Source organism: Drosophila miranda, chromosome XR (genome assembly GCF_003369915.1).
Source record: "Drosophila miranda strain MSH22 chromosome XR, D.miranda_PacBio2.1, whole genome shotgun sequence".
Lineage (NCBI taxonomy): Eukaryota > Metazoa > Arthropoda > Insecta > Diptera > Drosophilidae > Drosophila > Drosophila miranda.
The window spans coordinates 18,154,940-18,182,701 of NC_046674.1; the positions used below are offsets into that span (position 1 = coordinate 18,154,940).

A 27,762-nucleotide genomic window follows, 5' to 3' on the forward strand; every position below is an offset into this window, starting at 1 on the left:
CTCTCTTTGATCTTTCTTAATGGACAGCAACGTTTGCGTCTCATTCAAACAGAATTTATGATCTGCGGCAGGGAAAGAGTGCAAGTGAAAACGAAAACGACTAACGACCAACGATACTCGGATTCAGATTCAGATTCAGATATGCACAGACGATCAACGGAAGCCCCAGAGCCATGTATGTGTAATCAGTAAGCAGTTAACACAACAAGCCAATTAATTGAAAACAAATTGCCCATTAACTTGGCCAAATAACAAAGACCTATAAAACGATCGTCAGGAGAGAGAGAGAGCGAGGGAGAGAGAGAGAGGCAGAGCGTGCGATCGGTAAACGAAACCAAAATTCACTTGGCCTGGCGATCGCTTCGATTAAAGTCCATTGCGGAGTGGAGCGAGGGAGCAGATAGATAGACAAACAGACAGAGACAGAGACAGAGAGGAATGGAGAGAGGGAGACAGGGGATCGTTATGAGTGGTACAAGATCGCTTGATCAGATCTGCAGCAACAGCAACATCAACAACATCAAACAGACGGCCGCTTCAATGGCTTGATTAATGTGCCCCACATCAATCAGAGTGTGTGCTGGGGCTCGGGGGTCTCGGGGGTCGGGTCTCGGGCCTCGGGTCTCTTGCAGCATAAACACACAAATCTTTAGCGGGGCGGCGCCGCACAAACGATTCCGAGAGTGTGCTAGAGAGAGACAGCCATAGGGACACCCACACAATTCCTGTTCGGTTCGAAACGAGCCAGAGCCAAAACCAAAGCCAAAGCCAAAGGCTTTGTCAAAATAAATGAACAAACATAAATCGGGTAACACCAAACAACAGACAAAACCAAAACCAAAACCAAAACCACAAAGTTTTACTCAAAGGAAATCTCTCTTCCTCCCTCCGCCGAATTACAAAGTGACGACTGATCGAGTCAGCAACAGAAAATAGGTGGAAAAAATACTACATATATACGAGTATAAAAGAAAACAATAACAATACAAAGACTACAGACGGAGTTGCTTAGTTTAAAGATCACGATCTTCCACAGTCTTTGGAACATTTGCCAAAATGAGCAAAAACCCCAAGCAGGCGCAACAACAACAAATCACGTTTGTGATCTTGACTTTAGACATCAGACCGACCTGAGCCTCAGTTTCAGGCAGAAAAGTGCCACAGAACACAAATGAAATAGCCCCAAGCCCCAAGCGAAACCGAACCGGGCGAAATATAGCCAAAGAAAAGTCATTTAAATGGCTTGGAGCTGCTCCCAAAGTGGGAGTCTTTCTTGTACTCGTATATTCTATGGAAATGTAGGTATATACTCGTATGTATAACCAAATCTCAAGGGAAACATTTGTTCCGTCCTGAGCAAGAAGTGGGCAGAGGCGGTGGTGTACAAATAAATCCTATATATTTATAGGATCAGGGGATTATTTGTAGTATGATTCAGCGCTCGAAATGGTTCGGCTGCAAGAATGAAGAGATATCTGAGAGAAGGGGCAGGATTAATGGAGAAGTCAGTCTACAATCTACAGATCTACTTCCCACTGAAATTGGTAGTAAATTGGCGGTAATCCGATACTTTCGATCCCCTTTCGATCTACGGCCATGTGCTTAGGCCTAGACAAGTTCTACTTGTTTTTTTTGTGTTTGTTTCTTTTTTTTTGGTTTGCTTTTGTTTTCTTTTCTTCGGTTACACTCTTTTTTTAGGTTGTTTGTTCGTTAGCTGTTCTTGTTGTTGTTGTGTGTGTGTGTGTGTGTTTTTTTGTTTGTTGAGCAAAGTGTTGTATTTGCTGTATTCCAGGCTGTAGTTGTAGTTGTAGTTGTTCTTGTTGTAGTTTGTTGACTGCTGGAGCGATTTGGGTAACATGACAATGAGATATTGGGAACACTGCTACCACAATGGGTTCATTTGGGTGTCGGTGCTGCAGAGGCTTCAAGGTACTCGGACACGTACACAGAGTCGTACGGTTTCCGATTTCGGATTTCGGCTCGTGAACTTTTCAGGCTCGCTTTTGATGGATTTCCTGGCTGCCACTGCCTCTTCCACTGGCACTGCCACTGCCGATGCCTCAGTGACTAATAATTTCCCGCAATTGTTTGCTGCGTGATGAAAATCATAAACCAAATTTGGTATTCAATTGGGCAAATACGCTTAATTAAAGACAGACCGGGCGGTGGGAGGAGGAATCCCTTGAGAGTTCCTCTTCCTCTTGCAGCCGAAAAAAAAAAAAAACACATAAAGAGGGAAATAATTTTCCAAACAAATGGAAGACAATCAAATGAAATGCTCCGCCTTTCAGCCTGTCAGCCTCTGGGCCTCTCGTCCTCTCGCCCCCTTATTCTGGCACTTAGCTGAAAGAGGAAAATGGCAACTCATCAATTTTCCACGTGTGATTTATTAACTAATTTGCCTCAACCGCATTTAAATGCGCTTTTCACACAGGCACGTACCACAAACAGAACGGCAACGCCAGGAATGAGGTGGGAAAGAGAGAGCTGAAGACACGTGGAAATTCATTAGACAAAAGTGCCTTTCATTTTCTCGTTTTTCACATTATTAGCGCAGCTCAGGGCTCAGTGGAGGGAAAGTCGTGGGGAGGTAGGTGTCTCTGAACCTCTTGAGAAATATGCGAAAAACATGAACAGCGACGAACAAAAAGAAAAGTGTTTAGGCATTAATTATTTGGATCGAATCTCTCAGGGAAATGGGCAGGGATCCCTGAATAATGGGGATTAGCGGATTCGCAATTTCCTATAATTTACAGCGAAAGCAAATGATTTTCCCCTGAATGTGGCAAATAATTCATTGTATATTCTGGCAACATGTATCTGAAAGATACATTTCGAGCAAGCAGTCGGTTGTGGGAGGCTCCTCTGTCTCTGCTTTTAAATATAGAAATAACTTATTATTGATTCAAAACTTTATCCCCCTTAAAAAATGTACAACACATTTTATTTTCGATTTTTTTTTCTTCATATGTATCGCCGCCCCCATGGGCTAATTTCATTTTTACGACTTTTATGCGCCGCGAATTTGCGTTTTAATGTATATTCGTACGTATTTTTGTTGTTGCTTATTTTTTGTGGCAGATTTTCTTTTGTCTTTTTGGCTCCAGACTCCGCTCGGATGATTTATGGGGAGATTTCTTTGAATTTGAATCGGGCACCCTCTGCAGTTGGTGGCCCCCTCGAACTGCTCCGCTCTGCATTTGGCGTTAAAAATATTGCCAAATTGCCATAAATTTTATTGTATTTTGACAAGTAATAAAAATGCAGGCCACAGACCGAAAGAAAAAATGAAATGAAATAAAATAAATGCAAGAAAATGCATTTCAAGGGAAATCCGAAAATATATAATGGAAATAGGAGAAGAGGAAGAGGAAGGGGAAGGGGAAGGGGAAGGGGAAGAGGAAGGGGAAGTGGAAGAGAACCCATTTTGTAGCTAATTTGCATTTTATGTACCCCAAAGAGTGTTCGCTGAGGCAGAATAAAGACGTTGACAAGTGCCAGTTTTTGGTGATTCGTCTTCGGTTTTCGGTCGTGGTCGTGGTCGCCTCTTTGTTGAAAGATTTATCGGGGGGAATTCATTCGCTTGGGCTACCCAGATGGTGTTCCTCAATGGGTTTTATTGCCATTCAAAGCTAATTAGCATCATCAATACAGTGGTCCGCATTATAGTGGGCCAGGCGTTTTGTCTTTTGGCCATTACCATTTGAAGCTATCACTCAATCAATGGGGTTGTAAATAAAAATAAAAATAAAAATCATCATAACAGAAATCCCCCTATAAAGTTACATTTAAAATTCAGTTTTAAAATGGCAACTTTGTGTCCAGTTTTGGGTTTGGTTTTTTACTTAGCCAGAAGTGGGGCATAAAACGTTAACGATTTCGAGAGCTGAGTTCTCTTTTTATGAGTGGGTCGGTCGTATATACAGTATATGGTATGTATAGGGATGGGAGGGAGCCCGGAGCCCGAAGCCCGAAGCAGGTTTCTACAGCTGGTTTACGGCTTCACGTAATTAGGGCTATGTTTTACCGATTACCGATTAAGCCTATTCCCAAGGGTTCAGAGGTTGATTCGATCGTTTGCAGGATCCCAGTTGAACCTTAACTAGTTTTTCGTTGGCCCGAACTTAACCAATTCCTTGGCTTTGGGCCACAACCATTTAATAGCCACAGTATCCATTAGCTTGTTTATATAAAAAAAACGAAAAACGAAAGAAAAAAAAACTTCCCATATCTTGCATAATCGACAATATATTACCTACACAGAGACACACACACACGCACAGACACTTGGAGGAAAAGTTTTTCAATTTTCCAAAGACCCAAACACTCGTCTCGTACACCAAAAACAAATCCGAAACGCTGCGTGTAATTATCATAAAGCGAAATCTCGTAGCGCCAATATGAAGCTCATAACTTGTCCAAGACCCAGGAGTCCGGGCTGGAGGTTGTCCGGGAGATGGGGTCTGGGGGGGGGCTGGAGGCTGGAGTCCTACCCATTTGGTGGGGTTCATAACGATGTAACTTTCAATTTGCGTAATTTTCAAAGTGACTGCGAGGAAGAAGCGTGGCCAACTGATCCCTCACCTAATGACTTCTGCCGTGTGATGCTATGAGAAATGGATGCCCGAAAGTCCACGTCCACGAGGAGGGAGGCCTGCAGTGGGGCGTGGCGGTGTCTGTGTTTGTCTGTGTGTGTGTTTGTGTGTTGAGGTGCACGCTTGTCATAAAATGCCGCTTATTATGTTGGCTATTAATTTTTACAGCCTGGACGCGACTGTGGGGACCCAATGCCCCAAGTCGCCTGTGGTTGGTGCGGTTCTGAGATCGTCTTGGCTGGGCTGGGCTGGGCCGGGCTGGGGAAAAGACTAGAGATGGGCAAGACTAGAGATGATAATGGGCATGTAGACTATGGACTATAAATGCTGAGGCATCAATCGGTTCTTTGGTTTGCAAACTATCGATAATTGGAAGAGCCCCAATAAGTGTTTCGTTAACTATCGTATCGATCGTCGGTCTATCGCCTGGACGATCCACTCACGGCAACGCTCCCATCCCTAGCTCCCAGTCGGAAAGGCAGGAATCTTGTTGGCGCTCCATGGCAATTTATGACAAGCAGGCAACGCTTCTTCTTTCCTTGGCTATGGTCATGGCCGTGGCTGTGGCCGTGGCCGAGGACCCCGGCTGCCATGGGTTGCGTTGCCTCTCATATCGCGGCTTCTATCGCAGATGTACAAATTTATTTTTGCGTTTGGATAGAGCCGAATGGTGCTCTGTGGAGGCTAGCAGTCCGGCCTGGACCGGCCCATCATTAGTACTAACAAGCGACATTACGCGGCTTTAGTTTGGGGCTAGTTTTCGGAATGCGTATTTGATATGGTCTTGGTCTTTGAGCCGCAGCAGTCTTAGCCTTTGTCTCTCCTTTGGGTATGTTTATTTAATGAGAACTTTTGTGGAATTTTTATTGCCCCATGCGGAGGATGGCCCCGTCACCGTCACGGTCCCCGCCAGTCCTCAAGTTTTGGGGCGGAGTCTGTCCGCGTACTTATCGTATTTTTTATTTTTCATGGGTTTATTATATTATTTCGATGTAATCGTATGAGTTGGTCCAGAAATTGGCTTTGATTGTTATGTGAATGGACATATGATTGGTCCCCCCCACAGATGGTTACGTGGCTAATGGGTTTATTCTCTATACTATTTTGCTTTTTTATTGCCCTGCGTACTCATATCCGACTAATCAGATCCGATTGATGATCTGTGCCTGAACATTTCATTACTTACTCTACTCGTAATTATGTGGGTACAAGAGCTTAATGGCCTGCGACTGGATTACATACCTGCAAGATGGAAAAAAGTATGATATTAGTTGAGTAAATACATTTTGTTTGATTAGAGACTGCAGAACAGAGCGAATAGAGCTGCAAACTGGTTTTCTCTACTCGCTCTTCTGAAGGAAAACACTTTCCATTCGGAAAAATAAACATAAGAATATATTGAAAACAATTTTCCAAGTACAATGGGCTGGCAACTCGTGTGGAAATTATAGCGTGACTGCCGGGAGACTCTTCAGTGACTCAACAATATTTCACTTTTATTGTTGGCATTTTCATGCTGTTGCATAATCACAGACTGTATCTGATGGATGCCCTGCCACCTGGCCATCTCTTCCCATGGCAGTGGCAACTTCTGCCTCTCATTGTCTTCTACCGTCCCTCCCACCACCCATCGGGAGTGCACCCAGATCCCACCGCTCAGCAGATCCCAGGGAGAGCCAGCACTGGGCCATCTATGTAAAGTAAACATTTTAATTACGAAAAAAGCCAAAGCAACTTTGACTTGACTTTTTCCACTTGTTTCGTCTTCAACTTTTCAGGTAAACCGGGGGGGCACAGCTCCCCTCTCTCCTCTCCCCTCTGTCCCCTCTCTACACGTATAAGGCCGATGTTGTGCCTGACTTGCCATATAATTAAATACAAATAACAATTAAGATATACGAAGAGCTCAGCCGCAAGTTGAAGTTGAAGTGGGGGGGGGGGCTGGCTGGCAGCTCCATTTGCGGCTGCGAGCACGGATCAAGTCGGGCAAAAAACATAATTTAAGTTTTTTAATTAAAAGCAACCGACTTGCTTTGAGAAATGGTTTTCCAGCCACGACATTTATGAATTGAGACGTTAATTGTCATCCACTCTATTAGATTCGGGGGTTCGCCTCTGTTCGGTGCGGTTCGTCAATTGCCGGGACAGGCCTGTCCCATGAAATTGTCAAAAAAAAAAAAATATATCTATCTATCGAAATATATCTTTGATAGGCAGACCGAAAATAATTTTCATATTTAATTGACAGTTTGGGGCTGGTCTGAAAGAGAGTGCCAGTGCGAGTGCGAGTGCCAGTGCCTGTCAGTGCTACCAATTCCATTAGCGCGACTTGTCAGCGGAGTAGCGATAGTATTACGCAAATACCCTTTGATCGGAGAATGCAGAGAATGTTTCACCTTTTCCTTTTTTCTGCATCGATATTTTATACGAAATTTCGGTTTTTATTTCTCGCTCACTCTCCATTTGATTTTCACTTGTGTGTGCGTACGTTTTCTTGCTTTACACTGAAAAAAAAATGAATTGCAGATAGAGCCAAATAAAAGAAAATATTCATTGCATAGCCAAAGGCACACGAACTCCGTGTATTATGTATTGAGTCATTTCAGAGACTGCGTTCATTCGGAGTCTGCTGATATTCATCAGAATTCCCACTGAAGGATTCGTAATGATCGAAAGCATTAAAAGGGGCATGGGTATAGCTCTGATTTTATGAATACTGTGGATTCGGTCAGTGCTCTTATATGTACAGAACAATTTGTGTTTTTTATATATGGTATCCCTTAGTCTAGGCTACGCATATTCTCGAAATTTACGAGTGTTTCGGCTCTCTTCCCGCCGCCTGGCTTTTGGGCGTTTTGGTGTCTGTCGCTTTACTTAATGGCAACATGTTTTACAACATTATTAGACAGGCCGAAATGGAAGCCAGTTTTTTGTTTGGTTTTTCGGTTGCAGACCAACCACTGGCCAATTTTAATTACCAATATTTTCCAGGTGTCGATACCCACTCGACCCACGCCAGGGGCAGCATTTTGCATTTTATGACAGGCCATATAACCCACAGACAAAACACACACACACACACACTCGTCCAGGCCTCGTACACTCGTGTATAAATCTATTGGCAGAAACCCACTGTATATGGTAGCTGCTGTCTAATTAGCGTTTTGTGACAAGCAGAGAACAAAAAAAAACACTTTGAAATAGTTTTGTAATTGGCAAACATTTTGCCTGACCCGAGCGAAAATTATTTATTTAATTTCATTTGTATTTATCGGCTTTGGACTTAGCAAATTGATTTGTCGTCGCTGCCGTCTGGTGGGTGGGTGGTCTGGTTCCGGGTCGGATCTCGGGTTCTATATAAGCCTCTTATTTTTCCAAATTTTATCAATTGAGAATTCTTTAAAAATATGACAGGGAATTAATAAGCAGCTTACCAACGTCTCAGCGCAGCCAAATGTACATCTGTATATTCTGACAAGTCCGAGAATTCGTTTAGGGTGATTTCTTTTTTTGTACACATCAGAGATAAGATGATAAGATAGGGTATTTTTTGGTGTTTCTTATCTTGATTGATTGGAACTAACTTGGCAAGAACTTGGCTTGTCTATTTGCCCATTTCCAATCAGATATCGATGGGGGTAATTATATATGAAATACGAGTATATAAGGTAAGGGCACTCCCATTAATTACCGAATATTAATTACTATTTTCGTAGTATTTTTGTTCGAGGTATTCATATTTTTTCCATTTCTCAATGAAAGATATTTTGAGAATTTTGGTTTGATAAATATTTTTTTGTTGTGTTTTATTATTATTTTTTTTGTGGTTTTTTTATTTTTAGTGTTATACAAATTAAATTCGTTTTATGAAAAAAAAATTGGGCAATCACTTATCACTCCACCAGTAGAGAAGGCAGGAGGCATTATGGGGCATGAATCATCGGCCTGCCTGATTTCATCACTGGCCTGGCTATGGATCACTGCTGAGCCCTTTCATCACTACCCTTTTCTAGCAGTGATGATGATGATGATGCGATGGAGGGCCATGGTGATGGTCAAAGTGTCCGTGGTGTCCATGGTGTCCGTGGGGTCCGTGGGGTCCGTGATGTGCGTGGTGGTGATGATCGAAGTGGTGTGGCGGCGGTCCATGGTGGTGGTGGTGATGATCGTAGTGGGGCGGCGGCGGTGGTCCGTGGTGGTGGTGGTGGTGATGATCGTAGTGGGGCGGCGGTGGAGGTGGTCCGTGGTGGTGGTGGTGATGGTGTCCATGACCGCCCACATTCAGGCCAAGGGTGATGCCGAACAAGCCTCGTTCCTCGTGATGTGGTGGCGGCATTTTGTGGTTAGATTCCTTCTTTTTATCTAGTGATTAATTCCTTTGTGTATTCAGACCTCCTCTCCGTGGCTGTAGAATGCGAACTGTGCTTTCAACCTGACGAAATGCCCGCTTATATACATCATACATGGGAATATCGCTTGTTGTGTTACATTTGTTCAGATAAGATTACTTCGATTGCTGTATCTTATCGAGAGGCAATTGCTGCGGGTGACTCAATGGGGATTCACTGTACTCTAGCACGCCAATCGGATCATAAAGATGGTTGTATTATTGTTCATATCCATGAGTAATACCCACACTCTGGCACTCCCTCCCTTTGCGGGTACTTTCCATGCCACTAATCAAATATATTGAATACAAACGGATGTTTAGAACACACATAACACTCCTCTGCCGTTTCTTTGTTTAGTTTGGACCGCGAGGTGCTCGCATGAAAGCGAGTGAGAGCGAAGAATACTTCTACTCTTTCCGCCTTATTTACCAGATAGAATAGGTAAAAGCGTGGCCGCACCGAAGTGTATATACCCTTGATATAAAGGTTCAATCCTATCCCATTCAAATGGCAACTTTTAAGCTGAGAAGCAATACAAGTACGAGTACGGCTTTGGGTGATTGCCATGATTGGGTGATTACATGAAAATCCCCTGCATGTGCTCATGCTCATTTCCGTATCGGGTGTTTGCTGCTTCGGCTCAACAATAATCGTATTGATTGTGAGTAAAACCGCAATGAGTAAACGTCAACTAGTCTGATTTGATTCATGTGCAGCAGTGGTCGACGCTCTAGAGCTCCCAGCGCCAAGAGCCAAGGCCTCTTCGGGTGGGACTCCTCGGGTTCGGCTCTCTTGGGGTCTTGAGTGATTTGGGTGAGTGACTCAAAGGTGATCTTATTCATGATCCGAGTATTATTGAGATTTTTGCAGATCTCTGTACGAAACGTATGACTAATTTTGGGATACTCTCAGCCAGGGTATGGAAAAGCGTGGAAAACGTGGAGGAACGGAACCCGGAAAAAAGAGGAAACGAAAGCCAGAACACACTGGAGACCCCAAACAAAACCCAAGAGGGAGACAGCGGCAGAGAGACGACGATGGTTGCTTCTATGGAAGGAGTCTGTCTGCCGGCTTTATATGGAGATTGGTTTGATGGGCTTGAGGTTCTCTGTTGCCCCTTCGCTCAGTAGCTCCCTGACTGTCGCTCTCTCTCTCTCTCTCTCTCTGTCTCGCTTTGCTTTCTCTCATGTGAAAGCGACTTTAGTGCGTGACAATAACTTTTGCCTTTGAGCCTTTTTAATGGTGTACGGGTACGGGTAAGGGGACGGGGCTTATGGGGGGGGTGAGCTGCGGTGGGGCTCTGATAAACTGCGTTAGAAGTTATAAAGCGATTAGAATGTGTCTGGAGTGTTTCTTTGGGGGTTGTCAGAGACAGAGACAGCGACAGCGACAGAAAGAGAGCAGGAAAAACTTTGCTCCTGTATCAATTTAATGCTTATTTAAAGTGCGAGCACAACCCGAAACAGCGGGTGGTGGGTGTCGGTGGTATATGGGAAATGAATGAAAGAGGGAGGGTTAGTGCCAGTGCCTTGGTCGGAATGCAGGTAATACATAAATTTGATTTTATCTACTTGCGTTTGAAAGAACTTCTGCAAAAAGTTTGATAATACATTTTATTAGCTCTGCAGAAAAAAAGAGAAAAAAAAAGAAGAAAAAGAAGGACACAGAAAACCGAAGGCAATGGGGGGCGGGAGGAGGGAGAGTTGTAACTGGAGAATTCGGAGCGTGGAATCAAAAGCATCTTTGAAAAGCTCTTAAAATTATCTTCTTGGATTATTACCACTTAGTATTCCAGCCACCCCCCACCCCCCCCCCATTTTCATAGAGTTTTTATTATTCCATTTCTCGCAGCGAAAAAGTGTACATACGTATCTCTCCCTCAAATATATCACGGCCTGACTCATGAGCAAGCAAAACACATAAACCCCACAGGAAAATCAGAGCCAACCAGATTCAGTAAATCGCAAATTTTCTATGCATTTTTTCGCCACTCCTCCTCTCCGCCGAGGAGCCAGACAAGCAAATATATGTACATTCCCCGTATATGTATTATATATGTATATAAAAAGAAACCATAAAAAATGCAACAGACCATAATAATTTCAACGTTTTTTTTTTTTTAACATTTTCTGCTTTTGTCGCAGCTTTGCTCAGCGTTCCCTTTCCAGCTCCAGCTCCAGATACAGCTTCAGCTGCAGCTCCACCGCTCGCTCCATCTCCATCCCCATCGAGGATTCAGGGTCTGACTATGCAAAAATGCAGCAGCCAAAAAGCATATAAAATTATTATGTGACGAGGAACGTGAGGCAGGGACGTGGCTCGGAGGCCTTCCTGGACTCGGCCAAAAATCAGACTCAGCATGTGCACATATTCTCGTAAAGCTCAAATAAACTCGAGATCTTGACAAAGGGTTAAAGGCCATAATTGTGCGCCGGAAGGGGGCGGGCCACCTCTAGACGTGGCCAGCCGAAAGTGGAAAGTGGAATTGGTATTGAAAGTGTAAACACAACCAGCGGGGGGGGGGGGGGGGGGCCCAGGCCCCAAATGGGTCAGTGAAGGGATCGTGGGCTATAGCCGTTTTAATGGATTTGTGTTGAAGAAATATTTCATTAGTGGAAATCGTGAATCGCCTCTTAGAAGTCTACATTTTTATGTCATTTTATGAAGGTATTCGAATGGTTTTTAGGGGCATTTCAGCTAATGGAGTTCTAAATATATTTCCGAGATTCCTTTCTTAGAGAGTTCCCTTTCCCAGTTCTCATACAACAGATGGGCATATGACGGCTCTGCCAATTATGTTTTCAATTTCCGCAAGTCAACTTCAAAGATGCTCGAGGGATGCCACCCCCGCAGAAACAAAGCCACCGGCACATGGACATGCGAGTAACGCCAGTTCCCCAATCCAGAGACCCATCATCTCCGCATTTGTTGACATTTCATTATGCACAGCATAACCCACCCCTGGCCGCGAGATGTTAAGGGATTTTCCGGATTTCGGGGGTTGCTATATCCAGATTTTTGTTTTGCCTACACACGTAATAAAAATAATAATAATATTTTGCCCCTACCCCAAGCCGTACTCCGACCCCACCCCACCCAGCGCGTGTGTATAATTTACGATAATTGCCACGAAGTTGTGACATTTTCAATTAATTCGGTGCTTCACTGTATCAACAGTTGTCACCGATAAAACTCCATTCAATTGTGAACAGACTTTGGGGCTAATTTTTGCGTTATAATATTTGTCGATTCCCTACCGGATATCCTATATCCCAGATCCCAGATCGCATATCATGAATGTGATGAAAAAGCAGTTGAAAAATCATTGCTTATTGTTAATTTATTTCCCTTTTGGCTGTGGAAATTTCCTTCGTTTTTTCCCCCATTCTTTTTCTGTCTCTCTCTCTCTCTCTCTCGCTTTTATTGACTTTATGGACTCGTACACGGATGTGGCATTTCCGGTAAGGAGTCGTCTCCCACTCTGTACCCCCGCAATCCTAAGCAGAGATGGGGGACGGGGACGGGAACATTGACCAGCATAAAAGAGGAAGAGCCCCAGAAAACACAATACAATGTGGGACAGAAAGAGAGACAGACAGACAGACAGACAAGAGAATATAACAAAAACCTCAGTCAGAGAGAGCTTTTTTAAGCGCCTTGCTTTGCCTTGCCTTGCAATGCCTGGCCCTAAGCTTGTAATGAACTTTTATTTGCATTGTAGCCTACACAAGAGGCTGATAGAGGGTATAGGGTAGAAGATACATCCATGTACAGGGTGTAGACAAGTGGGCCACAAGTCGATACAACCGCACACACACACAGACAGACAGACAGACACACACACCCATTTCAATTCATTCATTTAGCCCATAAAGCCCCACGCCATCGTCTGATGCATCCGACAAGGGGAACTCTTAGAGAGCCCCTCCCCCCAGCCCACCCCCTGTCACCACCCGCACCAGAATCGATTTATGGGCATTTCCGGGTTGAAATCACTTAAAAGAGTTTGCTGGGACAAAGACGACGATAGAGACGAGAAGGGAACCGCTTGTTAGTTCCTTTGTGTTTGGCTTTTATGCTCTTCCTTCCTGGTTTTTTTTTTCTCCCTTTCTTTCTTTCTTTCGAACAGATCTAATGCATTCTTGGGGTCTGCCCAAAAAATGTTTGCGAAAAAATTTGTAAGCTTTATAAAATAAATATTCAGCTGAGGGGGGAGACCACAAGACTTTTAAGGGATGATATTACACTTGAATTTCTCATGATTTTTGAAAAAGGGGGGGGTGAAATCTCCCCCATGTGTGTGGGGTTGAATCATCTGTGGGCACGGGCACACGCATCTTTGATTGAGTTATTGTTGGGCGAAGAAGTAATTGAAATTTTGGGGTAGGAAAGTAGTCCATTTGTTGGATAAATTGACCGATCGAAAGTCACCCCCAAGTCAAACACAACCACATCCAGGGGGAGAGACAGAGACACTTGTGAAGTAAATAAATCGAACGTCTTTACTTCAAAGAATATCGAATCCATCCAGAAATCTAAGTCTTGCAATCCTAATTAACTTACGTCGGAGAAGTAGCCCCCATACCAACTTCAGCAAAACTTTAAAGCCAACCCCCGGCTCACTCGCGCCGATATGAGTAATATATCAGATGACGACGCAGAAATTTGTTTTATTTTATAGAGAGCCACAGCCACTGAATGGCAAGATTTGCCTTTGAACCCTCTACAATAAAACCCAGCAGCTAATACCTACTTCTTACCACATAACCGCCAAAGCGACTCTACTTTAAGCCGCAAAATCAAAGAAATCCACCCATCAACGTAATCGCACACCCAGTTATAAGTCTCCGATCTCTGACCGAGACGAGACCCAAAGCCGAACCCAAATCACAATTACTTTCGATGGCAATCTACGGGGCCTGCCCTACCTTTTTCCGTCCAAACACTTTCCTTGGCTGACCCATTTTCAATTTGGTAATTTCGCCAGCAAGTTTTTCTCCTTTTTATAATCTATTTGAGCTTGGATTTTCGCTGAAATTTCATGCCACTTAATTAACCCTTGGTGGTCCAGGCGTAGCGGTAATTAACCCATTACCTGGCACCTGGCACCTGGCACATGAACAAACAAAAAACTGCAAACTATTCAACGCGTCATGCAAAGGACGAAGGAGTGCCAGCGGGAGGGGCAGTGGGGAGGGCACTTTTGCACATTTTTTATTTGCCTGCCAGGGCTGCCAAAAACATGCTAAAGGTGTTGGCTGGAAACAAAAGCAAAAACAAAAGAAAAACGAAACGAAACGCAACGCAACGCAAAACCCTGGAAAAACTTTTTTGAAGTTGTGCCAATAAATTTTGCGGGCCACAGTGGGGTTAAGCGAAAGTTCTCCCTGCAAACAAAACAAAAGCAAAAACCAAAGACCACAAAAAAAAAACCAGTAAAATGAAATTCTGAAAAAATTATGACCGAACGTAATTAAGAAAAGTTTTTCCACGGCACAATTGAAATCGTGGGAAATCAAAGCGGCAGGAGGAAGGAAATATCCGCCTGCGATTTGAGCACTTTAACCCACGGCTACCCCGAAAATGTATTTCTAAAGAATAAAAGCAGAAGATCCCGAAAATGAGAGGCAAAAGCAATTTACACGCTGAAGGATTTTTCGGGGTTTTTTTTTCTGTCGCTTATCAAATTAGACAAAGGGGAGAAATTTCGTGGAAAAGCCTTTTCGAATGCCTCTCAATGAGGTTGTTGTTGCTGCTGCTGTTGTCGATGGAGCTGGCTTTTCCTGGCGGGTGGTGGCTGGTGGCTGGGGGCTGGAGGCTGGTTGGCTGGTGAGCAGGTCAAAGGTGTTGGCAAGCGCCGCAGGAAGCATTTGAATTGCCTCTGGCACCCGAGGATATCCCATCGATATGGGGGGATGGGGGGGCGAGAAAAACTTTCTGTCGAAAAGAGATTTTAATGACATCGCCGTGTCGGCTGCGCTTTATGGCCGCCGCCGCAAAAGACAATTTTCGACCCGAATTTTCATGTGGGGGCGTGTTTATTGTCGCCCCGAAAAACGATGGCAGGATATTAGAAATAAACAGAACAGCAGGATGCCGCCAAGGGGATGCCGGCCGAAGAGAAACAGCCGCTATAGGCCTGGAATCAATTTGCCAGAGGGGGAATCATTTTTTCCCAACATAAGTGTACACTTTTTTCCCCTAACTCTGAACACATCGATGAAATTTTAAAGAAGTTCTTTGGTTTTTTGGGGTTTCTGTTTGGGGTTTGGGTTTTCTTTGAGATTGAAACCAAATCGAACTGTAAATCGTTTAAATGGGATTTTTAGCCATGCATAAACGGGAAATAGATAATTTGTTTTCTTACATAGTATTTAGTACAGTCCCGCATTAATTAGCAGATTGGAGGGGCCTTTCTTGGTTTTTCTGACCATCAATCAGTGGCTTAAGAATGTCGAATGCCTTTCTTCCGTCCAGTGGCTTACCGTACTGTACCTCCTCTGTCAATCCCATAAGTGCTCGCAAGGACACTCGCCAGCATAAGCTTTCCCAGATGGCCACTCAACCTCCGTCGCGGCGCTGTTCATTAGTTCGGATCCCGCATCATTAACATGGCTCTCTTCACACTATGCCGTCTTTGGCGTCTTTGGCGTCTTTGGCCGCACTTTGCACGGTCACCCATTCCATTGTTCCCTCTTCTGGTCATTGGCCCTACGTTTCTTTGTCTTGGTCTTTTACAGTTCTGTTTCATTTCGCCCTTGGGCATGTCAGAAGCGGAACGCAAAAGTATTTTTCACAAGAGCCGCGTATCTTTTGCCTAAATTTAATGTTTTTCGAATCATATTAATTTGAATTAATGAATTTAATTGCCACAAATTAGTGGGAACGGGCGACGACCACCAGAGACCACCGCGGACCGACAAAAGCTTTATGGAGTTATAATGATCGCCAAGCCGTTACAAGTTCTACATAATTATTAAAATTAAACTTGGCCCGACCGCTTTAGCCGGCAGGTAATCAAGGGTTACGCTAAATATCGCAGAATTTATGTACGAAAAGACTTGCCGAACAATTATCTAATAGAAAAATCCATAAAAGAGAAGCATCAGTCATGACAATCAAATTATGGCGACGAGTGGTATAAAAACCTCATAAAAACGACATTAGACAAATGGAGCACGTAGTCCCTCAACTCTCAGCCACCCCTCCCCACCCCCCCTCCCATCAGCGTCAAAGATGACTCGACAGCGGATCACAGGGCTGGGATATAAACAAAATATCAAAATGAAATCAAACAAATAATCTGCGAGGAAAACAACATCAGAGGCAGTGGCAGAGGCAGAAGCAGAAACAGAAGCCCCACAAATGAAGCGCGTACCATGGAGTACTCGTAAGGGAACTGGAAGCTGTCTTGATTCGTGACTTGCACAGATAGTCGACATGCAGAATACCCTACGTGTAAGGAAAATCCCCTACAATGCTCACTGTGTGGATAGAATGGTGTCGGTGATCTCATACCATTTTGTATGTAGGGTATTCGAGGATGTGCTCTCAAATTGTAAATGAAATCAAAGATGCGACTGAAAAAAAAAAAAGATACTTTTTCATTGACTCCCCTCTTGACACTCTTGGCACTCCACAGTGGCCATGCCAACAGGCAGCGCCAAGTGAATAGCAACTTGTAGTCATGTACCCCCAGTGTAGCAACAACATCGCGGTATCTCAAAATGCGTATCAGTTGCCACTGCCACTGCCACTGCCGCTGCTGTTGTCGCAACGCTGTTTCTGCCGCTGTCGCTGGGGCTCACGCACACGTTTCGCGCTTTTTGCTGTTGTTTCCCCCTGTTCCACCCTACTCCCCTGCTCCAGCGTCATTGGCAGCCATTTTAGCTACCGGTTTTACGCGCCAAAGTCTCCATAACTTTTGCCACATGCCATTCAACGCACATTGTTCGTGCTGCTATGTTGTTGCTGCTGCTGCTGCTGCTGATAGCTTGTCCAGCTGCATTGTGGATTCTTCTTAAGGATTGAAAATTCAATCATTTCAAGGGTATATTCACTCAACCACCAGCGGTTATAGGCGGCGCACAAAAAGTTCAAAGAAATGCGCAATTATTACATTCAATTTCAGCAGTTTCAGCATGGAGTACTCCACTATAAGGTATATGTATGTGAGTAGATGCTTAAAATGCAGGGTATCGCTGCAGTCGACTCTTCCGTTCATCATCCACAGCTTGCTTATGAATTCCATGCAAGCAGAGCAGAGCAGTCTTCTGTCCAACTGTATGTGACTCGCATGCGATTTTGCTCTGCTCTCTCTCTCTCTCTTTCTTCTGCTCATCATTCTAACTCTCTTTCATTTCATTCTGTTTCGTTTCGCCTTTTTGTGTGGGGGGTTATGTTTGGGCCAAAGTTTGCCATGGCAATGGCCAAGCGCATTATTTGATTATGCAGCTAGAGAGAGAGAGAGAGAGAGAGAGAGAGAGAGAGAGCCTCGCAGAGTGGAGGCTTCTGTGATGCGATCCTTCAACCGAGTTTCCTCTGCCACTTGCATAACATTTTAAGCGGACTTCCCTTTTGGCTGACCAAAAGCTTTCAGCAGCTTCTACTGCCACTCATTGCTTCCTGCCGTACCGTACCGAACGGAACCATTGCCTTGCCTTGCCTTTCATAAATCATTCATACGGTAGTATTTTTATGCCATTCAATAAGTTGCGTTGCTCTCAATTGCTCTCGTCCCTCCCTCCCTCATTTTGTCCTCAAGCACTGCTCCGCCTTGGATAAATTATGCTAATTTCACAGCAGCCTCCCACTCCCACTCCCGCTCCCGCTCCCTCTCTCGGGTTACTCTTTAATAACTTGACAAATAAAGAAGAGAACTCTCCCTCTCTCTTTGACTGCCTGGCAAGGCGTATAATTTTTGCTAAAGCGCAACAAATTGCTAATTTTCCTTTGCTCTGCCTTCTGCCTTCTGCTTCATCTTGGTATTCGTCTTCGCCTATGTTTCTTTTTCTGTTTCTGTTTCTGTCTCTTTTGTAATTTGCATATTTCGTCTTCTTCTTATAAATGTAAAATAATTGTTGAGCAGCAGCAAAAGCAAAAAATAAATGGTAATAAATTCTAGACAAGTAAAGATAATTGTTGCCTCTGGCTGGACGTCTCCCCAAGGAAGTGCTTGTGTGTGTGTGTGTGTGTTTGTGTGTGTCTGTTCGGAATCAAACGGTTAACCAATTGAGTTTGTTTAGTATGCCACACGCAGAGCAAGTGTCAGAATGAAGCAAATGTCCTCAGCTGGACATTTATGCAGGTGATTCATAGGCCTTGGCTCTCTCCACACTCTGTACTCTGTACTCTGCACTCTCCACTCTCTTGAAAGGGAAATCCATCAAATGAGCTGCCAACGCGTTGTGCAGTCAATACAAATTGTTAGCTTCCCTTTTTGTACTCTCTCTATCTCCCTCCCGCTCTGTTCCTACAGTTATTTACTTTTCTGGAAGTGTCGGACGGCGGTGAGGGAAGAGGGGGGGGCAGTGATGGGAAGGCAGGGTAGGGTATATCTGTGAGCATTATTCAATGTTTGCAACGAACGTGCGCAAATTACAAATTCAATGCACGTAGCCGACGGCAAAAGCTTCCAGCCTGAAGCTGCCGCTCTGCCTCTGCCGCTGACGCTGCCTCTGCCCTGTCTCTGTTTACCCAAAGCTCTGCTGCTGCTGCTGCTGCTGCTGCTGCTGTTGTCTCCCTTCCTTCCATCATCAACGCCCAAGGCAGCAACAACTGTCTCTGCTGCCATCTCCTTCTCGCACCGACGACACATTAAAATAATGTATTTTTAAATTTAACATTAATTGTCACTGAATGGTTCCTGAATGGGCTGCTACGTAGCCGTTCCTCTGCGGGCCAGGCCCCGTCTCCGGCCACGGACTCCTTTCCATTTACCGTTTTCTCGCCGAACCATCACAAGGAGTGCCAGGCAGACAGTTCCCCCCTTCCCCCCTCCCCCCTCCCGATGGTTCGTCTTTTGCAGTGCATTAAGTCGTCATTTTTTTCGGTAGATTTTCCCCATAAATCGCCTTTGCCTTTGACTCACGGATGTTAATGTTTTTATATAAGATGCCATGGAGGGGTGCGCATAGGGATGGCGATTGGGGAAGGGGGGGGGAGGTAAATATGTTTTTTATGGCTTTTGGCATTTTGCATGCATTAGCGGGTCGCTGGCTGGGTCTCTGCCTCTTTGGTAGAGTGAACATTTTTGATTATATTTGTTAAGCAATTGAAAAATTTTGCATCGCAAAGCAATTAGGCGGAGAGAAGGGAGCTCCGATATGGAAATTGCTTCTCAAAGTGTCGGAAAATGAGAGGCGGACAGAGACCGTAGGATTCGAAAGGAACAGGGACAAAAATAATAAACATTTTTCCCAGATTTTCAATGAGCTTGGTCAGTCAATGACCAATAACTCTGTTCCACTTGGGCTCATTCGTTGCATAAATTTCTCATAACAAAACGGATACATGGAGGCATGAATTTTAAAGGAAATTTGCTGGGGAGGGAATACAGAGCAACTGACTTCCGTGAAATGATCCATCTATAAGGGCTCCTTCAAGCTAAGACAGTTCTTGGCTCAAATCCATCGTTAATCCATCAAATTCTGTGATGAGATTGCCCCTTCGCATTGATTGACTTATCATACGAAATCCGCATTTCACAAAGCGATGCCGAAGCCAGATAATTTCCACAACGATTGGCCCCACCAAATGCAGCAATGATCCAGTGATAAGCACAGGCCTGGCACTCGCACTCGCACTCCTCCCCCCCCCACCACCGTAAATTACTTAACTGTCCATTAAGGAGGCCCAGCTACTATTGGGCTATAAGTGGCCCTCCGCACCCGCTCTTTACCTACCGCAACCCGCAACCCGCACCCGCACCCGCAACCCAATTGTCTATGACTTTCATTCGATTTGCCTAACAAGCCATAATCATGTGCTGCTGTATTTAATTACTGCCGTCTGGTCATATTGGAAATTGTCGGGAATGGGGAAAGACGAGGAGCAAGAGAAGGCTGCGGATGGGGATGCGGATGGGCTATACGACTTTGGGCCCCGAATTTCGAAAGCTCCATAATGCCAAACACAATTGAGTCATTAAGCCGCAATCTAATTAAGCCCGAAAATGTGAAATGAGCCAAAAGAATGGCCGAAAGTCTCCAATTCTTTTCTGGCCGTCGAATTGGCAAGGAGAGAGGCTTAGAGACAGGGAGAGAGAGAGCGCGCGTTAGGCGAATTAGTTTGGGTCTTGTTCTTTGACTCCACCCCAAGAACGAACCGAACCTGAACTCCAACTCATCCAAAGTCCACACAATTTTTACGGCACTTTAACGTGACCATTTTAGCCAGGCATTTTTGGTGGCCGACAAGATTTATTTCGTGTCTGCTTTCGACCACGTAGGTCATTAAATTGTTTAGAAATCGCGGACGTAAACCCAGCTTCTGCTTCAGCTCCTCCCGAAAGTATCTCAGTTACCAGGCAAAAGACCCAAGTGCTCAGATGCCCAAAACCCAACCCAAGCCCATGCTGAGGCCACATTTTCAAATGAACCACAAAATGACTATGAAACGGAAGGCACGGCACGGCACACGCACACTGCGCGTACAGTGGGACAGGCACTGATGCCAAGAGCCTAAATATTAATATTATTTTCCATTTGTTTGCTGGGATTTATCAGAACAAGTGTGAAATTTGTGGGAAACTGTGGATATCGTTGTTCTATAAATTCCTTACGAATTCTCGCCACAAATTTGTTTCACTAAAATTTACATTCAAATCGCGTCACAGGGCCCACCGTTCGCGCTATTTCATCGCTTATTTTTTAGGGTTTTCTTCAAGTTTTCCCCCTCGTCCGGTGCGAGCCACGAGAAGTAGATACAGATACAGTTAATGCCACAAATGATGTCTAATGACGGTTTCGCCTTACACGATGAAATTGCCTCCAGACTGACGAAATGGTTGGGGTCCAGGCCGGGGTCTATTTTGGGGCCGGGTAGGGTGTTACCGATAGAGATTTATGTGGTTAATGGATGAATGAACCCCCAGGTTCAAGGTCGCTGTGTTAGTAAATCAATAACAATAATAATATTTTCTTTTTTGTTTTCTTTTTGGTTATTTCTTTTTTTTTTTTTTTGTGGCGGTGGACTTACCTTCAACTTTGGCCAGGGCCAGGACGGAGATGGTCTGCAGGGCGGGCACCGCCCAGGCAACCAAATGGAATAAATGCGATTTATTTTCAATTGCCTCGTGGCCCCATTTGAGGCCGGCAGCCAGGAACCAGGCGAACGCGAGGCACGACCACCACGCGAAGGCGGCCATGCAGCAGAAATACAATGCCATGAATAATACGGTGCATGAGGTCGTCTGACGGTGGCCCTGCATCAAACCAAAGGCAAACCGAGATTTTGGTCAATATAAAAAACAAAAATAAGCAACAACATCCACACACTCAGCATATGGAGGTCTGTTTTGTTTAAGGTATATGATATGATGGAACTATGGGGATAGTTGTTCATAAAGAAGGGTTTCCTTATGCGGAAAACGCTTATAGATCACGCGAAGTAAAGTCTTACTATGGATCGTTCACATCTCAGCTATGTTTCATAGATAGATCTGAATAATCCATTGACTTACGGACCATAATGATTACCATCTGTGTGTGAAAGTTCTCTGCGAGGGGAGGGGTTAGGGGGGGCCTCTGCCTTCGTGTCATCTTACCTGGGTTATGGTGGACATCATCTGCAGTCGTCCGAGCTTGACTGGCGGCGGAAATGGTTCGCGGCACGACACGGAGTCGCCCGCTCCGAGGCCGGCCACATAGGCACAGCCGACGACCAGATAGCAGACGGCCAGAAAGACGATGGCCCGCTCGGGGTAGCGAAAGCGCGACGAGTCGATCAGGAAGGTGAGCACCTGGCAGGAGGAGAATGGAATAAAAAGAAGGAGAATGCAACATATTAAATATGAATTTAGATTTAATTATGTTTGCCTTAATTAACCCAAGAGATTGTTCTTTGAGAATCTCTTAAAATCGCATTAGTCGGTCTTGTCTTGTCGCTGGACCTATTAAGGATCTTCGGGGCTCGGCCCTGGTCATTAGGCACTACACATTAGCTGATTGTGATTGCGATTGTTGTGGCATTAACTCGCAAGAGGGTCTCATTTTGCTTCTCCTTTGGGGTTGGTGTTGGCCTTAATGAATATGGCCAAAAAATTCCTTAGCTGGAATGGGTCTCTGAGGTGGAGATGGGCCCCAAAAAAAAAACGGCTTTAATCTGTTGTCTTTGGTACACCCAATGTCGATGGTTTCTGCGAAACCTACAATTTCCTACACTTCCGTCTTCAAGTGGGGGAAAACTCTTCTACTATTGCGATTTTCCTCTCAAGTTTTTCGTGTGTGGGTGTGGCACAAACAAAAGTCTCCCAACTTGAGGAAACTTCACCCACAGATGTCTCTCTTTCGCTCTTTCTGGCCGCCCACTGACGCATCATTTGTGGGCGGGTCCGGGGCAAATGTTTTCGCAACATTTTCAGCTGATTTCGTTTCATTTGTATCTGGTCACACCTACAAAACCCCCTCCGATGCGTGGCACAACAAATTGCTAGACGGCCAGAGGTAGTGAGACACAGGGGACGAGGGATGGGGAGATGCGACAGGAACTCCCCCCCCCCCCACCCCCTTTTTTGTTGACTGTTTTTGCAGCTTGGCATAAATAAACAATTCAATTCAATTTCTCAGCTTTTCTCTGTCTGTCGACAAAACGAGTTACAAAATGAAGTGACTCACTGGCACCCCACACCTACCCCCACCGCACCCCTTCACTTACCATATATGTAAATGATGAGAGGGGGAAGGAAAGGGAAGGGAAGGGGTTGCGTAGGTGGAAATTAGATGTAAGCTGGCTAAGAGAACTATAATTTCGGAGGAGAAAAACGATTTCCAAATGAATAAATTTCCGAGAGTCTGAGAAGTGCGTTGCTGCAGCCATGAATTATTCAAAAGGTCTAGTCGTGGTAACAATAATACTCGCCACATTAATGCAAGGCCAACAACACACACACACACACACACACACACACACACATGGGAATGCGAGTGCGTATTCTGAACTCCATTTTGACCCGAAAAACCCAACTGTTTCTCTCAGTTCGAGTTTTGTTCGAATTAAATGACTTTTTGGGGGGGTTTTCGGGGATCTGCTGCTCGTAGACAAAGGACCAACCCGCCTTGGCCTGGGCATGATAATGAATTTGTTTCAATGGCGCGTAATCAGATATGGAGTGAAGAACCTCTGACCTCTCTTTGTGCCTGATGTGTGTGTGTGGATTTTAATTGCTTTAAAGCCTTCAAGACTTGTCAACCATCATGGTGCGGGTCCTGCTCTGGATGAATAACATCTTTGAATCCACCCAAAAAACGAGGGGGAACGTTGTGTGTTGCTGCTGCGACCGCAACTCTTCATTTATACACGATCCCACTGCGTCGATCCGATCGAGACGCTACGCTCTTGCTTGGATCTCTACAAACGCTATGAGCTGAGCAAGGACAATGCCTTGGATATGTCGTCGATTGATGTTGATAATGGATAGACGTCTCAAAAAGCTACTCCTTACCCCTCCGACCAATATGGAGAGCTCCTAACCCACTTTTCTACCTTCACAGATGGCTGGCTCTTGGCTGGATGCCTCGGCCAAGGTCTACATCGATGCATTGCGTATGTCGGCGGTTTTGAATGCTCGCACATCGACAGGCTTGCCTGAGGGACCTCCAGGTGACATCGAAGGTGGCGCAGGGGGCACCTAAGCCCAAAAGGAATTTATCGAAGTTGGCAAAGAACAAGGAAACTTTGATTTTTGGAAAGCTCAATTCGACGGTGGGCTCCCTCGATGCCGAGGAGACGGATGAGCTCATGGACAGCGAAACGCTGAGTGCCGGCGCCCAGGAGTGGGATGTGGGATGGCTGAACCACATGGATAATCTAAATCTGTGGCCACTCCACACGGACTCTGTGATAACCAGTGCCCCCAATCCCAAGCCACAGTCGGAATCTATGCTGAGAGGCTACATATTGCGGATTTTGGAGGTCCCTCAGGTGACAAGAATGCCGAGTGTGAACCCATGCCGGATATGGAAGCAGGTCCTCCCATTATCCTAGATATACAATCGAATGATTTGCAGGAGCTCACCGCCGAGGAGCAGACGGCCGATATAGAGCTCTTTGACAAGTAATCAGTATTAATTTTAAAAACATTTTCATGCCACAAAACATACAAAAACACTAAACGAAACGAAGCAGGGCTCTTCTCCAATTCCATCTCTCAAGTCCTCAAGTCCTAAGACTTACAACAATACAAATGTGCATTTTTGAGAGCACATGTACCTTTTTGAACCTTTTTTTGGATTTGTTGTAGGTGGAACTATATCTTCAACCCACTACAGCGGAGGCGTTTGTGTAAAATACTTGATAATTATTTATTTAAACCAGTAATTGAGATTAGTTTACAATCTTCACACCAGAAGACGCCACTGGAAAGCTCTAATATACCCCTAATATACTCATTTTGAGTATCGGGTATAAAACACACAAAATAATAACCTCCTTAACGCCTTCGTTTAGGCTTCCTTCAACTCTGAATAAATTATTTCGCTAGCACAGAGCCTTTCACGGTCAACAGAAACCAAAAAAAAAAGAGGGGAAGAAAAAAAACAAATTTTATTTCAATTTTTAGCGCTCATAAATTTCCTTGGCTTGGGTCATTAAAATCAGCCCAAAAACTAAAGTGGTTACACCCACCTCCGCGGCAGCCCCTCCCCCTCCCCGTCCATCTCCACCCACAGCTAAGGAGTGTTGAAAACTAAAAGCCACAGAAAAGCTTTGAGAGCTTTGCCAGCGGTTGGCAGTTTTTGAATTTTGCATAAATTAGATTTAACTCAACTGACAACAAAAAAAAAAAGAAAATACTTTGAACAAAAATTGCATAAATTTGCATAGGGAAACAGCATCAGCAATGGGATAGTTTTTATTGTTTTTAGTCGGGTCTAGTCGAGGGCGGGGCGGGGCGGGGCGGGGCGGATCGTCTATTAGAACAACTAACTATTAACATAAACATTTCAGTCAGGTTGGGGGCAGCGGCAGCCACAGCGAATGTGGCATAAATTTGTGGTAAATGTTTGAGGTTTTTGTGCGAGTATTTGCTGTCTCTGACAGTTTTGACGTTTATGGAATATACATTTCAATAATTAAAAATTACGAGCACGCAAGCCTATTTAATAACTATTATTAATCGTTTCAGGGGAGAGCACACGCCAAATGTTAAAACCTGAATTCAGACATCACAAAAAGAGCTTTAGTTTAGATTAAATTATTATATATATTTAAAACAATATCTAGAGTGAAAAATGTATCAACATTGAAGCCTTTAAAGGCCCTATAGAGCCCGAAATGGCTTCCTGCTATTCAGCTGTCGGAGGGTTGTGTGTATTTGGATATCCAACAGATGTACATACATGTGTATACCTATTGAAATATGCGGCTCGATGAACTGCATTCGGTTTGCCCGTGTACTACTCGTTGTTTTCAATTGAAGGTCCCCTGTTCACAGGTTTTGTAATTAAGGAAAAGTCATCAAAGTCAGCAACGAACATCCTCATCCTCTATGTCCCTGCCCCCTGCCCCCTGCCGCTGCTCAGCTATCAAGCCATTTTCCTCCACCCAAACACACACATTGTCATTTCCTCTTTACGCTTTTCATTGAAAAACAAATGTCAAGTCAGAGAGAGAGGAAGAGAGAGAGAGAGAGAGAGACACAGTCTGCACGTCAGGCAGAGTCATTGTCTCATCTCATCTAATGCGTTTAATGAAAAAGGTGTTGATTGTTGACAGTTGATGTGACACACTCCCACCTCCACACCGGCAAACCTCCCCCAGCAGCCACCCCCTCACCGCATGGCAATAAGTTTTCCCTTCAGAAATTTCCTGACACTTTTACCTGGCTCCATTCTGACATTCGGAGCCCTCAACTTGAGACAAAAGTTTCTGGGGCGAAAATATTTTTGTTTTAGTTTTAGTTTCGCGAAAATTGAAATAAAATTTGTTTGCTTATAATTTCTGTTGATAGTGGAAATGAAAAGCCCCCAAAGGTCTTACCGGGGCCGCTGTCAGTGGAAAATTGGTTGGCGAATATGCTGAAGGAGGAGAATGCTTTCTTTCATTTGGTTTAAAGATACTTTTATCCGAGAGCTATACTCTTTAAAATTCTTGAATTTACTTCATTTAAATTTCAATATTTTTTAGCAATTTTTGTTCAATTTTCTCAAATTCGTTTTCAAAAATTTTTAGTAAAATTTTAAACAAAAATCTGTTTTCTTTAACAATCATTTCCATGCCAATTTCCAAACCCATTCATTTAGTTGAGTACTTTATTTATTGAATACCAAATGCCCAGAAATGTCACAACTAAATCTGAATAAATGCGAAGTATTTCAAGTACAAAGGCAAACAATCATCGAGTATTTTACCCCCTTTTCCCGCCCATTCCCCCTTTCCGACAACCTCTAAGCTTCAACTGCAATTTTCTAATGCTTTCTCATGTGTCATATATTTTTTTTACTATTGCCATTTTTATTGACATATTTTTGTGGCATTGCAGTTTTTCTATAGAGACAGAGAGGGGGGAGAGAAAGTTTATTAAAATCAACAAACAGACAACAAACATAACCCACATTTCATGGGGAATTTATTGAGATGTATTGACTACAATTCGCAGGGGCATCACAAATATAAGCATACGAAAATATAAATACATCTGAAAGCTGCAAAATGGAAAATGGAAAACGGCAAACGGAGAAGGAATCAAAATGAAAACCATTCACATATTTAGCATGTGGGAGGGGGGGCGGAATATTTGTGGCTTTCCAAGGGAAAATCTTAAAGGGATCCTTAAAGGCCAGACACTTTTCGGGGTGATTAAAAACCAAATTAAATCTGGTTTGTCTCTGATCAAATCTCGTGAAAAACACTCCATAAATAGCTTCAAATGCACTGATTTCGATGAATTGCAATCAATCAGTAAATCCAACAAAGAAATATAAATAAATAGAAAAAAAGAAATAATCAAATCAGTGGAAATGTTGCAGTTGACTAAATAACAGCGAATAAAGGGAAAGGGAAATGGTAATGGAAAGGGAAAGCATGGAGAAAATTTGCATGAACTCAGCTCCGTCTGGACTGATGGATGCGTGGAAAATGCAAAATGTTTCAGCCAGGGCAAAAAAAAATTACAAAATAAATATACGACGAATGAGAACGAGAATGAAAATGGGAATGGGAATGGGAATGAACACTCGGAGAGAACATAATCATAATCGTAAAAAGTAAGTAGAATGAGCAGGCAAATGAAAAACCTCTCTCTGCTTTTTCCCCCCTTTTTGGGAAAACAATTTTGAAATTTGCATAGAATTTGTTGCTGTTGTTGTTGTTGTTGTTGTTGCTGTTGTTATTCTTCTTCTGGATTGCACTGATATGCCACGCCCTCGCATGGCGTGGGCAGGATCTGGCGCTGACAATGGGCGACAAATTATATGCAATGACAAAAATGTATCGCAGTGGAGAACGGTGAACGGAGAGAGGGGTGGAGTGTGGAGGGTGAAAAAACCAGAGACAGCATGCAAAAACATGTCGCCATGTGAGTGACACTGTCCCCCAGGGGGTGGCCCGCCCCTAGACCC

The 27,762-nt window shown here is 44.1% G+C and overlaps 2 protein-coding genes across 2 annotated transcripts in view; both read right to left on the reverse strand.

Annotated features, from left to right (window-relative positions):
• The window catches only part of LOC108152197 (frizzled), a 91,222-nt gene that overhangs the window by 31,636 nt on the left and 31,824 nt on the right, over window positions 1-27,762 (reverse strand). The window contains exons 3-4 of the mRNA XM_017281355.2: window positions 21,753-21,947; window positions 21,185-21,410 (exon numbers count right to left, since the gene is read on the reverse strand). Of these exons, the coding sequence (XP_017136844.1) occupies window positions 21,185-21,410; window positions 21,753-21,947 (421 nt within the window). The remainder of the gene's footprint in view (window positions 1-21,184; window positions 21,411-21,752; window positions 21,948-27,762) is intronic.
• On the reverse strand, window positions 8,370-9,030 carry LOC108152198 (histidine-rich glycoprotein). The gene has a single exon (XM_017281357.2). It carries the CDS (start codon window positions 8,929-8,931, stop codon window positions 8,605-8,607), a length of 327 nt encoding a protein of 108 aa, XP_017136846.1. The 5' UTR covers window positions 8,932-9,030; the 3' UTR covers window positions 8,370-8,604.

Bases quoted from the DNA above. Each gene is read 5' to 3' on its own strand.
- LOC108152198 (XM_017281357.2), bottom strand. From the start codon at position 8,931: ATGCCGCCACCACATCACGAGGAACGAGGCTTGTTCGGCATCACCCTT.